The following is a 13,651-nucleotide window of genomic DNA, read 5'->3' as shown; positions in this document are numbered from 1 at the left end:
GGGCCAACACAGTGCCTGATACAGAGAAGACAACAAATAAACGTCTGCTGAAAGAAGACAACAGGTCAGAGACTGGCCAGGGGACTTCAAAAAACCTCTTTAGGGTAAATGACATTTCAACTGGCCCGTGAAGAATTAGGAGAATTCTTTAGGGGTAAACACAAGAAGTGAGAAATAAGATTTCCAAAGGTAAGGAAATATACATGGGGGAGAGCAGGGGCTAAGGTTGTGGCTCCTTTATGAAAGCCCACAATCATAAGATCAAAAGCCAAGAAATATAAATTATGCAAACATTGTGTAGTAGTACCCATACCCAGAGTGAAATTAAACAAAAAAATATAGTCCCAAATACAACCAAAATTTTTAATGGCAGGTGATTAATATCAGAAGCTATTTGAAAACCAATGTTTAGTATAATAATACTTATGCAACAACAGAGATGTGTAGGATATGAACATCTTTGAGTAAATCACAAAATTCACATGTATGACCCAAAGGCATATACTTCAAAACAACTATACAATACAGATTTAGTAATGTTATAAGATTTCCAATTATTTATGCAAATAAAAGATAATTTAGACCACACTTTGGTCATGATTCATAGGTATAAATTATGGAAGACATATGAATTTTAAAAACAATACAAAATCTCCACAACACTCCTGCCAGGACATATGGAACTTATTAAAATGTTTAATCTATTTCTCACATGAGCCAAGATTATTCATTTCAACAGTAACCTACCAGTAGGAACCCTTGCTTTTGTCTATTTACACCACACTGGTCCCTTCCTTTGATACTCTGAAGATCTATGCTTCAGTTCTCACCAATTCACTCATCTTTGCCTTAGCTTCCAGATGAGAGTGGTAACACGCTACAGGAACTCCTGCTCTCTGCAAATCAATGGGTGATATTCTTTATTACCAAAATATCACCACCTCTTCTCAATCTATACCTTTCCTTCTCAATCTTTCTAAAGTGTTACTATTAATGACTACCCTGCTTCCTTTTCAAAATTCTATCCTTACCCCAGCTTGTCTGAATGCCCTTTCTTAGCTCTACTCCCAACCTGTTTCTTGAATGGCACCTTCTCCCTTTTCACTGCATCCGTTCCCTCTTCCCACCTGTAACTGGAGATTACTCCTAGAATTCTTATCTCCACTTTCTCTTTCTATCCATGTGCTGCTTCTTCTCTAAGTCTAGACACCCACAGGACTTTACAACCACTCAGGACCAGGACAAGGGTAAGATGAGTGAGGCAAGACTTAATGGGGCACCAAAAAACTCAGTTATTAAGATAAATAATAACTTAATGCAATATCTTTAACAACTTAATGCAAAAACATCCACGATGAACAAAACATTAAAATTTTAAGTAAAAACAGGATTAGCATCTGGTTAACAATTCCAGTTCTTTCAAATATCTAATTCTACCTAGAAGTTCTGTAAACATCTGAAAATGAACAAACCTAAAACCTGGCAGCTTATCTTTTAAAGCTAGTTCTCAAATACTTATATCAAGCTTGTTTGTTTCTTTGTTTTAATGGAACAGCACCATAAATGTAAAACATATGCACTTAGGGACACGGCCTGAAGGGAACAGGCAATATAAGAATAGTGAATGTATAAGGATGATGGGACAACGGGTGATTTGAAATTCTAACTGTTGTTAAGCTATTTATATAATGAAAAAAAAAAGCCATAGCCCTTTTTGTTGTTCTATTTCTAATAAAGGCATCACTACCTACCCAGTTACCCAGGCATCTTCTCTACTCTCTAGTATTTTCACTACCACCTCCAATGCCCTACTAATATGCTAAACCCGTTATCTCTCCTACAGCAGTATTTCCTATATCCATTTCCATTTGTTCCTTGTCCCCAATTATTTCAAGCAATTCTCTTCTTTATAATATTACAATCACCTTCCAATGGGTTTTCCTGCCCCTTCTAACATGTATTACTAGGTTGGCAACCAGATTAATTGTTGGGTTCATCTTCAACCCTGACATATTCCAATTTTATTATCTCCGAAGGCCCCCCAAGTGCTTACTGTATTAAGAACATCCTGCTCCATTTCATTATCTGTTAGGAAGGACGTTAGGTTGAGGTTGGTGTAGAGGAGAATAACTACCATGACTTCCAGTGCTTTGACGAAACCTCAGATGCGAGGCCTTCTGACCAAGCGTCTGCGATTTCATGTTGTTGGAGCCTTCGTTGTATCCCTGGGGGTTGCAGCTTTCTATAAGTTTGCTGTGGCCGAACCAAGAAAGAAGGCATATGCAGATTTCTACAGAAATTACGAAAATTCCATGAAAGATTTTGAGGAGATGAGGAGGGCTGGTATCTTTCAGAGTGCAAAGTGATTGTGGAATGTAAAGAATTTCTTTGGGTTGAGTTCAATTAAAGTTTGACCTGTGTTCCTGAACTATGAAGCACGAATACTGGGTTATGGAATAGTTTGTCTTGATAAATAAACAACTAACAAATAAAAAAAAAAAAAAAGAACATACTGCTCAGATCAGCATTAAGTTGTGCCTAGGGATGCCTGGGTGCCTCAGATAGTTAAGCATCTGCCTTCAGCTCAGGTCATGATCCTGATGTCCTGGGATCAAGTCCTGTGTCGGGCTCCTTGCCCACCTGCTGCTCACCCTGGTACTGTGCTCACCCTCTCTCTCTGACAAATAAATAAAATCTTATTAAAAAAAAAAAAAAGATTGCAGCCTATGTTACCACACATGGTAGGTAGAAATAATGTTTATGAAACAAATGACTATTTCTCTGTAGTATGCTACTCCCAGCAAATTAGAATTGCCTTAAGCCCCCCACCCAAACATATGATGTAAGTCCAACGTCCATCCTTTGTGACCTTTCCCAGCCCCACGCCTACCAAAACTCTACATAAGCCAGCTAAAATATCACTTACCCTCAAGAAGCCCTTTCCAATTCCCCAGCCAGATATGCCCCATTCCTCCTTGGACTCAACCTCACCAAATACACACTTTGTTCAAACTCCATAATAGAAAATATTCTACTTTTTATTCTAATTATAGCTTAATCCCCCTACTGAATTGCAGTCTTACTTATGAACTTGTGTCTTATTCATCTCTTTTCCCCTAAGGCACCTTCCACATAGCAGGAGTTCAATGTTTATTTAATAAACTGAATTATCAGTGCACAAAGTGCCACCAACAACAAAACCTAACTGGACAGGTCTCTGAATGGAATTTTTAAGAAGTTTCCAGGAACCTCTCACAATAAAAGCAAGCACTTCCTTAATGCACACAGGCAGAAATTCTGTTAAAAGGGAAGAATACAGAGGCACAGTTACAAAGTATCTTTTATAAGGATGCTCATAAAGTTATTTTAAACACAACCTTTGTCTTGGCTGATTTGGATGGAGAAATTAAATATACAGGTATTGCTTCTGAGAAGTGCTAAATACAAAGCACAGTATCAGCAAAATGATTTCTGATACCTCATAGCTTGCCCCCTCCAGAAATCCTGATTGTATACCACACCCATCTCACTTTCCTATAAGCAATACTATCAACTTAAAATTTACTTCAGGATTCAATGTGTACCCACACATATTTCACATGATACACAAGAAATGCAACAAGATGTAAGACTGCCTTTGACTAAGACAGGCAATTCCTCTGGTAATATCATAGTATGATATTACGCAAGTATTTATACTTATGTAATTCTTTTTCTCATATCATAATTCATCTTTTTTGCCTTCACAGGCTCTCAACGGAAGCCAAAATGTTGTGAAATAAGTCAAGCAGAGAAAGTCACTTATCATATGGTTTCACTTATTTGTGGAACATAAGATATAGCATGGAGGACATTGGGAGAAGGAAGGGAAAAATGAAGGGGGGGAATTGGGAGGGGGAGAGGAACCATGAGAGACCATGGACTCTGATAAACAAACTGAGGGTTTTAGAGGAGAAGGGGATGGGAGGATGGTCCAGTGATGGGTATTAAGAGGGTATGTATTGCATGGAGCACTGGGTGTTACATGCAAACAATGAATCATGCAACACTGCATCAAAAACTACTGATGTACTGTATGGTGACTAACAACATAATTAAAAAGAGAAAGAAAAGAAAAAAGAAAAGAAAAGAAAAGAAAGTGAAAATGTTATAAAAGAAACTATCACAAAAGTCATTTTATGTAAAAGGAAGTTGGGACCATAATCACTCAGAAATAACTTACCTAGGGATTACCTAAGGGAAAAACAACTGCAAATACATTTTTGAGAAAAATCACACTTTACAGAATCACACAGTAATACAATGAAATAATTGTTTTATCCCATCTTTTTACAGATAAGGAAATAGGTTAACCTAAAAAGGTTAAGCAATTGTCCTTGTTAGTTAAGAGTCTTTAAAACGTTGGCCTGAAATCCAGGTCTCTTGGATTCTACTTACTCAGTTCAGTAACTATTTCTAACACTGATAAACACACAATGTTAAACCCACTTTACTAATATACCCATTACATTCTGAATTCCCCTCCCCCAAAAGCTGAACTCTATTAAATATATACAATTAGCCTTTTCACAAATAAGTCATATCTTTTGAAAAAAACTAGGACTAGAGCTCCTTTTTAAAAGGTTTTTAAGAAGGCTTCCCAGGGCTAACAGTTATTTAAATTCTTTAAGAATGATTTAGGAATCTAAAATAAGTTTTTATAATAATAATTTAAAGAATTTTATATTGTGTTTTGTTGCTCTACAAGTATATCTCATGTACTCTCAACTTCCTAAGTGTAAACTACCTGTAAATAGAAAAGATATATGGAAGAACTATTTTTAAAAACACACAGATTCACATGTACACACACCCATGAACATTTATAATTTCAATAAGAAATAAAATATGCTAAGAAAACTGGACCTCAGAAAGGCTACACTGTTTTTGATATTTCTTGATAAACATTAGCTGTGCACTTTGGGGGCCAAATGTAAACTTTTTAGTCTTAAGAAATATCTATTTTAAATTCTAGTATTCAAATCTACTTAAAATGCTCAAAGTATGGACTACAAGGTAAGGTAATGTACCCTAACCATCCACTCTGAACTGAATGCCCCCAACCTTACCATCATAACACTTCCAGTTTTTACTATTTCTTAGTCTTTGCTCCCATGCATGTGTAATCCTGGTTTATAGGATCATACAATTTTTTTTTCACTTGTGTAACATGTATTCTTCCTCGGTGCTAATCTCGTGATTATTTTAACAATTGCATTATTTAACAAAAAAGTCTTTGCTGATTTTATTCAGCTCTCAAAATACAAAAATCAATACTTTCAAAACTGAGATCGTTACCATTATAGTTACTGCATATTCTCTCAGCATTTAGGTTTTCATCATATTCAAGAAAAGAAAAATGCCAGTATAACTGGTGAACACAGAAATTAAGTGGAACTAAAAACATTATATGAGGTCAGACAGAGATGGAGACAAAAGGGTCATACAGAAGGGTCTGTGGGCCTTAGTAATGAGCTGAGAAAACATTCCAAGTACAGCAGGAAACTGCTGGAAGGTTTTATTCAGGTTTCGAATGATGTTAACAAAAAAGATCACCTTGCTGGTGAGTGAAGAATGGATTATAGAGGGGCCTGAATATAAATGAAGATCTATCAGGTGGCTACAGCAATAATCCAGGTGAAAAATAGTAACTCAAACTGGGTGGCTGCAATGGACAACCAAAAGTAGTGTCCGATTTGAAACATATTCTAGAAGTAAGGCCAAGGAGGCCTGCTGATGAATTACAGGTGGAATATAATGTAAGAGATTCACAGAAGACATCCAAGTTTTTAGTTGAGCAATTAGTTGGAAGGTGCTAGTATTTTTTAAGATAAGAAAAACTGAGAGACACAGGTCTGGGGTAGGGGGGAAATTCGAGAGTACTGTTTTGGAAATGTTATGTATCTGAGATGTCAAATAAAAGTGAACCTGTTAGGCAGTGAGTTGGACATAGGAGCTGGAATTATGGGAGAGATCAAGACTGGAGATACAAATCTGGGTATGAGCATTTAAAGGCTATCTAAAGTGATAAGAATGGAGAAATCATCTGGTATAGGGGTCAACAAACTACTGCTATTGGGAACATAGCCTCAACCACTCACTTATGACTGAGTTTTGGGCTCACTTGCAGAACTGAGTAGTTGTAACAGAGACCTCTAACCCACTAAGCCTAAAATATTTACTAGCTGACCCTTTAAGAAAAAGCTGGTTGACCCTTGACCTAGAAGATGGCATGAATGAGAGAATGACAAGGCATATATACATATAAGCAGCACAGAACTCTAGGACACCCCAACATTTAGAAGTGGAACAAATGAAGAGAAGCCGGAAGGTTCAGAAGGAACAGAGCAAGACAGGAAGAAATCCAAGCATATATGATAGCATCAAAGCCAAGACAGAAATATTTCAAAGAGAGTGGAATTAAGTATGCTCTACATGCTTTAACTACCTATTAGAGTACATACTATATTCAGGACCCTTACTGTAGTTTTCCTGAAATCTCTACTATATTAATTAAAATGACATTTCAGAATTATAGATTTCAATATTTAGTCTACGCTTTCACTTAAGCATGCATACATTAACTGGGTAATACAAACATGACATACGTACTTTTTTTCAAATTAAGGTTACCAAGTAAGAAGGAGTTTTGTTTTGTTTTGTTTTTAAAGATTTTATTTATTTATTTTACAGACAGAGATCACAAGTGGGCAGAGAGGCAGGCAGAGAGAGAGGAGGAAGCAAGCTCCCCACAGAGCAGAGAGCCCGATGTGGGGCTCAATACCAGATCCCTGGGATCATGACCTGAGCTGAAGGCAGAGGCTTTAACCCACTGAGCCACCCAGGTGCCCCTAAGAAGAAGTTTAATTAGACAAGTATTCACTCAGCAAATCTTATCTGTATTCCTTAAACACTGCTTCTTTTTTTTATAAAATTTATGTGAAATGAATAATCAATTCCATAAAATGAGACTTTTAAAGCACCTATTTAATTTAATTTAATTTAAGCAGCGGGTGGTCCGAGCCGGAACCGAGGTGTGGACTTGCAGGAGAACAACCCAGCGAGCCGGAGCCAGTGCTGCAGCAACTGAGCCCCCCTTGCCTGCCCACTGCCCCCACCTCCTCCGCCTGACCTACCCGACTGGAATCCACTCTAACCAATCGCACTTAACGACTCGGGCTACCACTGGGGGGGGGTTGGGGGCAGGGGGAGGGGTCTGCCATGATTTCTCCATAGAATTTTGATCATAGGCCGGAGTGAGTTATTCCACCTGCACCTTTCTGTACAAATACTAATTCAATTTTAAGTCTTAAGTCACTTTTTTAATATATATGATCTGCTCTTCCCACTTCCAGCCCTTTCTACTGCTCTCCCACTCTTCCTTTGCTGGTAGTAGCCACATGCCCCTGTTTCCCACCCCCCTTGTATGTGTGGAGGCGGGGGTTTGGAGCAGGTACCCTTCTTTCCATCTTGCTGGTGAGCAGACTCACCTGAAATTAGAATTAGAATTCTGAATCTGAAATTAGAATTTTTACCATGGTTATCCCCTCCCTTCTATAGAAACAGATTTCAAGAAACATCTACAGCAGGTATTTACAAGGCAGGGTCCTGGGATCAAGTCCCACATGGGGCTCCCTGCTTGACTCCCTCTGCTTGTGCTCTGTCAAATAAATAAATAAAATCTTAAAAAAAAAAAAAAAAAGACGAGGGAAGGGAAGAGAGAAAAATGGGATGAACACTAAAATAATCTCTCCTAATTATAAAGTATAACCAGCTATGGAATTAATAAGTGTCCATCCTTCAAAGTGGCCTTTTATCCTTTTAAACTAGACACGTAAGTGACCTAGTGGTTACCCTCATTTAATTTCTCTAACAACCCAATTACCCTATCAGAAGCAATCTTCAGAGAAAAAAACATATACTTATGAAGCAATTATTTAAAATTTTAAAAAACTACCATTAAAATTTTACATGACTAAAGTAGTCATAACAAAATAGATCTTATATGCCATTAAACAATTTTACTTTAAGGGAGAGCCCCAGGATACTTCATTGGAATGAGCACACTGTAGCAAGAGAAGAGACCTGTGATTGCGGCACAGCAAATGTGACAAGTGCTGTGCTTCCCAGCCCAGTTCTTCGGCAGGAGAGACGTGCGCAATTAACAAACCGCACGGGATTTCTCAGCCTCTGGGTGCACATCTCAAAAATGAGAAGAATGTCTTCACATACTCTGCTTACCTGACAAAGACATAATTCAACACAGACCAGAAGTCCCATAAAATTAAATTTGGTTGAAAGTAAAGAAAGTATGTCCTATAATTCATAGGATTAACCTCTGTATTAGTGGTATGAAGAAAATTCTATTTGCCTTCAAATACATTACAAATTATTTCTATTACCTGTAGATAAGTACCACTTTAATAAAGGCTTTAAGATGACCCAACATAATTAGGAATAATACTAAAAGTGACTATATTATAGTCATATTCTCTTACCAGTGGAGGTCAGTATAGCAAAACAGTTAAGTACAAAACCTCTACAAGAAAATCTAGTTCAAATTCTAGAGCTGCTCCTTACTAGATATGGGTGCTTGGCTTTCTAAGTGTCAGTTTCTTTTTTTTTTTTTTTTTTAAGATTTTATTTATTTATTAGACAGACAGAAATCACAAGTAGGCAGAGAGGCAGGCAGAGAGAGAGGAGGAAGCAGGTTCCCCGCAGAGCAGAGAGCCTGATGCGGGGCTCGATCCCAGGACCCTGGGATCATGACCTGAGCCGAAGGCAGAGGCTTAACCCACTGAGCCACCCAGGTGCCCCTAAGTGTCAGTTTCTTGATGTGTAAAACTGCTAAGGATTTAATGTACTTCTTTGCATAGTATCTGGTACATAGTAAGACTTCAACAGAGACTAATTATTCCTATTAAGTAAAGGTTTATTTTTTTTTTAATTTTATTATTTATTTGACAGAGATCATAAGTAGGCAGAGAGGCAGGCAGTGAGAAGAGGGGAAGCAGGCTTCCCACTGAGCAGAGAGCCCGATGCAGGGCTCGATCCCAGGACCCGGAGACCATGACCTGAGCCAAAGGCAGAGGCTTTAACCCACTGAGCCACCCAGGCGCCCCAAGGTTTATTTTCATAAACTGGACCCATTACACGGGTCCAGTACTGTGGCTAAACAGAAAGGTACTCAAGAGAATGAGGTCATCTCAAAAGTTAACAAAAGCAGAGTAAGGCTTTTCAAAGTCAGCAAAATTGGGGATTTAACCAAGACCTTAACTAAAAGTAACAGAGCGGACATTATAAGGATTGATGGAAGCCTTTCGCTGGGTACCTAACTTTGTGGCAAAAGAGAGGACATTCCAGGATGCTAGGGTACATGTGAAATTCTGTACAGGACAAAAAGTACACAAAGGTGAAGACTGGGAACAGATGCTCCCATACATGAGTTTCCCCATGAAGGAAGACAAGCACCCTAGTTTGTACTGCTCATTGTAACAAGATATAATCACAATACAACTGGACTTTCAACACTTCTTCCAACTCTGTATTTCAATACGAGGAGAACAAGAAGTACTTAGTTAAACCATACCACCCAACAGCATCTGTGTCACTGTGCCAAATACAACTCGGACAAACTATGTTCATTTCCCTCCATTATTTTAGGGGTCCTGGGTATTCATGCTGGGAAACAAATTACATGTACAACACCAAACTACACACTGTAGGAGAAGCAAAAATTAAAAGGATAGATAAATCTGTGGAGCTTACAATCTAGTAAGATGATTCAGGCCCACATACATGACTACTACTTTAGAAAAGAAATACCTTTAGAGATGTACAAAGATCTGAGGATATCCAAGGATAAAGCAAGATAAAAGAATGGAAGAGTAAAGACAGGCTACGTAAGAGATCATAGTAAGGATGGACTTACAACGATCAATGAGAGCCTCTGACTAGTAGACAGCCAGTAGACATGAGAGGGAACATCGAGTAACCTAAACATGGATGCAGCAAAAGGTATGTAAGATAGTGAGAAGTAGCTTGGGGAGGCTGGGAGTACACTGGGCAGGCATTTTTAATGCCAATGTGAGAAATCTGTACCCAAAAACAATTTCAGAAGATACCTAGTCCAGATTTACAACTTTACAACTATGGAAGTTAACACCAGAAAGAGCAACACAAAAACAAAACAAAACAAAAAAAGAATTCTGTTCTCCTGTTGCTGAATCTTCACATAGAAGACAATTCTGGAACACTCCAATTTATGCTAACTAATATTAAGCCCCTACCCAGATTGCCTCCCTCATGAAAAGGAACATGAAGAATGAATAATCTGAAGTAAGGTAAGTAGCAGAGTATCCCTCAATTTGTGCTAGCCTCAAACTTCAGTGCACAGAGGCGGTGTATAGACAGTCTGATAAAAACAAAGATGCTCAGGTCCCACTCCCCTAATTCAGTCTGATCTATAACTGTTCAATCTCTATTTTTTAAGATTTTATTTATTTATTTGACAGAAACAGCACAAGTATAGGGGAAGGGCAGGCAGAGGGAGAGAAAGAAGCAGACTTCCCCACCGAACAGGGAGCCTGATGTGGGGCTCCATCCCAGCACGACCTGAGCTGAAGGCAGCCACTTAACCGACTGAGTCGCCCAGGGGCCCCTGAATCTCTGTTTCTTATAAGCATCCCCAATGACTCATTCTCAGATGGTCCCTCAGCCACGTTTTGAAAAACACTGCCCTACAGCAAGGTCTCCGCATGGCACCAATAGAGCTGGGCAGTAAGAACAGGTCCCATCACTGAAGGTAACAATACATACCCAGGTAACGTGGAGTTAAGCATACTGCAAGTGAGACCCAGGCAAGCATAGCACCCAAAAGCCCCTAAGCTCCAGGTTTTTTGCCACCCCAATTATGGTCATTTCTTCAGTTATAATCATGGAGACAAGTTAGGCAAATCTCTTTACTCAGGTCCTGTTCCTTGAGCTCCCTGCTCAACGGGGAGTCTGCCTTTCCCTCTCCCTCTGCTCCTCCCCCTGCCAATGCGCTCTGGCTCATTCTTTCTCTCAAACAAATAAAATCTAAAAACCAAACCGAACGTCCTTTCTGGTTTTTTTGTCAATACCTGGTTAGCTTGACTTCTTCCTTTTCATTAACAATCATCTTTCTTTTAGCAAATGTAACACAAGATATTTCTGAACCACATCAGCAATTCGTTAACAGGAACTGCTGGAACAAGGAAGTGTGGCAACATTACAATCTTTGTAGGTAAAATCACCCAGTTAAACTGTTAGCTATACATCTGCCTTTCCTTTTGGAATATAAAGGTACTTGCTTGAAAAGAATCAACTGTACATATGGGATTCACTTATAAGTCAATTCACCACATTGTTTAACGGCTTCAGCTAATTTCCATTTCTGCTTCACTTCCTTCCCCAGGCAGTATTTGTGTGGCACTGGTTTAAGCAATGATAGTGTCCCTTCCTAACAGTCTTGTGATTTCTTTTGGTCTGCTGACTTCTTTGGGAAGTTCCATAAAATGTCAGTCCCCATTAAACTTTATCCTACAGGTTAAATCATTTGATGACGACAGGCTGAGTCACCCTATTCCTTGCTGACTGCAAGGAAGATGCCAGGTTAAAGATTAATACCCTCTAAAAGTTACGTCTGACCTCACCCTATCTTTCTGACAAAACCCCACAATTGACACCCACCTATCTGAGAAAGATTCTAAGGAAAAAAAAATCAAACTGTAGCTTCCATGGAGCATACAAGTAATTTACATTACTGAACAGAGAATAAAATATTAGTTTCCTTTCCTTCATACCAGTACATCTAAATCATTGTTACGACACCTGTGTCTCTAAAAAATATTCCACTGCTTTCAAGATCTAACTGAACTCAAGCCTGACATTCATCAACCTTATCTCCAACTCATAATGTCCCACTGAAAGCCCATTTCCTCTGCCTGAACATCTCAAGTTCCTCCATTCGAAATTTCTCTCCCCCAATCTCATATTGTTTACTTACTCTCAACACTTCTTGTTATTAACCCTGTCACTTACGTATTTGTCTACTCCCCATAAGCCTGACAGTCCATGGAGTCAAATGCAAAATCACAAGGAATGTGCTCAGCACAGTGCTGAAGGTTTGTCGTTACCCAGTAAGTGTTAAATTCTCGTACTTAACAAAATCCCCCACGGTGAAATTCATTCCCTTCATCAGAACTTAAGGAAGGGAACTATTCTCTCAAGGACTGTGTTAACCACTAAGGATCAAGGACTGCAAACTACCCCAGAGCTCTGAAGACTAAGTGATGAGTTTCATTTTTGCCTATCCAGTCTCACAGACTTCTCTCAGGCCCAGTTCAACTGCTACCTGGCCCCAACCCCTCAGCTTACGTCTCTCACCTTTCACAGCCTGACAGTGACTTAAAAGCGGTTCCTGAAGAAACACTGCGGTGCAACAAAAGGGCAAGTACGTGGAGAAGCACAGATGCTGGCGATCCTCAGGTCTCTCTTTTGTGAAACAAGGGTATACAAATACCATCTACCTTACCGGGGCATTGTAAAGAACAAGAAATGTTTTTAGATGCATAGAAAACGACTGAATCGAATAGAGGGACTTAGGAGGTGTTAGTAAATCCTCTCTCCCTTCCTCGAAAGCGCTGGCACCGTAATATGCACTTTAGGGCCTCGGGACTTGGCAACTGGAAGAGCCTGGAACGCCGCGGTGAGCGGCACGCCCCGGATACATCTGCCGGATGTGCGGTCCCGGCGGTCGAAGATGCCCTGGTCCCCCTACCCGCGCCGGACCTCACCTTGGTGGTCGTAGACGCTAATGTAGGAGATGCCCACAGCCATACACCACACCACGAGACTCGCGATGTCCGAGAAGCTGGGCTCCTGCTCCTCTTCGGTGACCACCAAGCCCATATGCACTGGCAGCTTCTCCAGGGAACGGCCGTCCGCGCGCCAGCGCAGCCGGAGGTGGGAGGCGGTCAGGCCCGGCCTCCCGCGCGGGTGCGGGTGGTGACGGCGGTTCCTGCCGGCAGCCGGGGGCTTGCGGAGCGTGAAGCCGAGCGGCGCTAGGACCGCGGCGGAGGCGGCGCGACAGCAGCGCCGCCAGATCCAGTTCCAGGTGCCGAACCGAACACGGAGCCAGGAGGTGAGCGTGCGGTGCAGACAGAGCAGAGCGTGCAGCACCCGCCACACCAACTCGTACAGCCCCGTCATACTCTCGTGGCGCCCTCACCTCCCTCCCTCCTACACCCGCGGCGCGACGGCTTTTATCCAGCCCTGCGGCCGGCGCGGGCCATCGCTCCACGTTCCCCCGCCCCCCACGCCCGAACCCCTTTCTGCTGCCAACACCTCACCTCGCCCCCGCCGCCATCTTCCTCCTGCCTCGGCAGCCCCGCCCCCGCTAGTACATGGACAGTGCTGATTGGCCGGTGCGAAACTGTGACGCGGCCTCTGGGTCCGAGGATGTGGCCTAATCCCGTGCGGCAAGGAAGGGCGAGAGCCTGCGAACTAAGCGGGCCAGAGACCAAAGCACACCCCCTAGTGTGTGGAGGGCGAGGTGCAGACGCCGCCAACGCTTGCCTGCAGGATCCCA

At 41.0% G+C, this 13,651-nt stretch overlaps 1 protein-coding gene across 1 annotated transcript in view; it reads right to left on the bottom strand.

Moving 5' to 3' along the window:
* NUS1 (NUS1 dehydrodolichyl diphosphate synthase subunit) overlaps positions 1-13,446 on the bottom strand; it is a 36,713-nt gene extending 23,267 nt beyond the window's left edge. The window contains exon 1 of the mRNA XM_047734688.1: positions 12,858-13,446. Within this exon, the coding sequence (XP_047590644.1) occupies positions 12,858-13,272 (415 nt within the window). The 5' untranslated portion in view covers positions 13,273-13,446. The remainder of the gene's footprint in view (positions 1-12,857) is intronic.
* Positions 13,447-13,651: the final 205 nt, after the last annotated feature.

The sequence above is a fragment of the Lutra lutra genome, chromosome 6 (assembly GCF_902655055.1).
Source record: "Lutra lutra chromosome 6, mLutLut1.2, whole genome shotgun sequence".
Lineage (NCBI taxonomy): Eukaryota > Metazoa > Chordata > Mammalia > Carnivora > Mustelidae > Lutra > Lutra lutra.
Note: the sequence above shows the minus strand (reverse complement) of the source record. Positions and strands in the feature narration are given on the sequence as shown.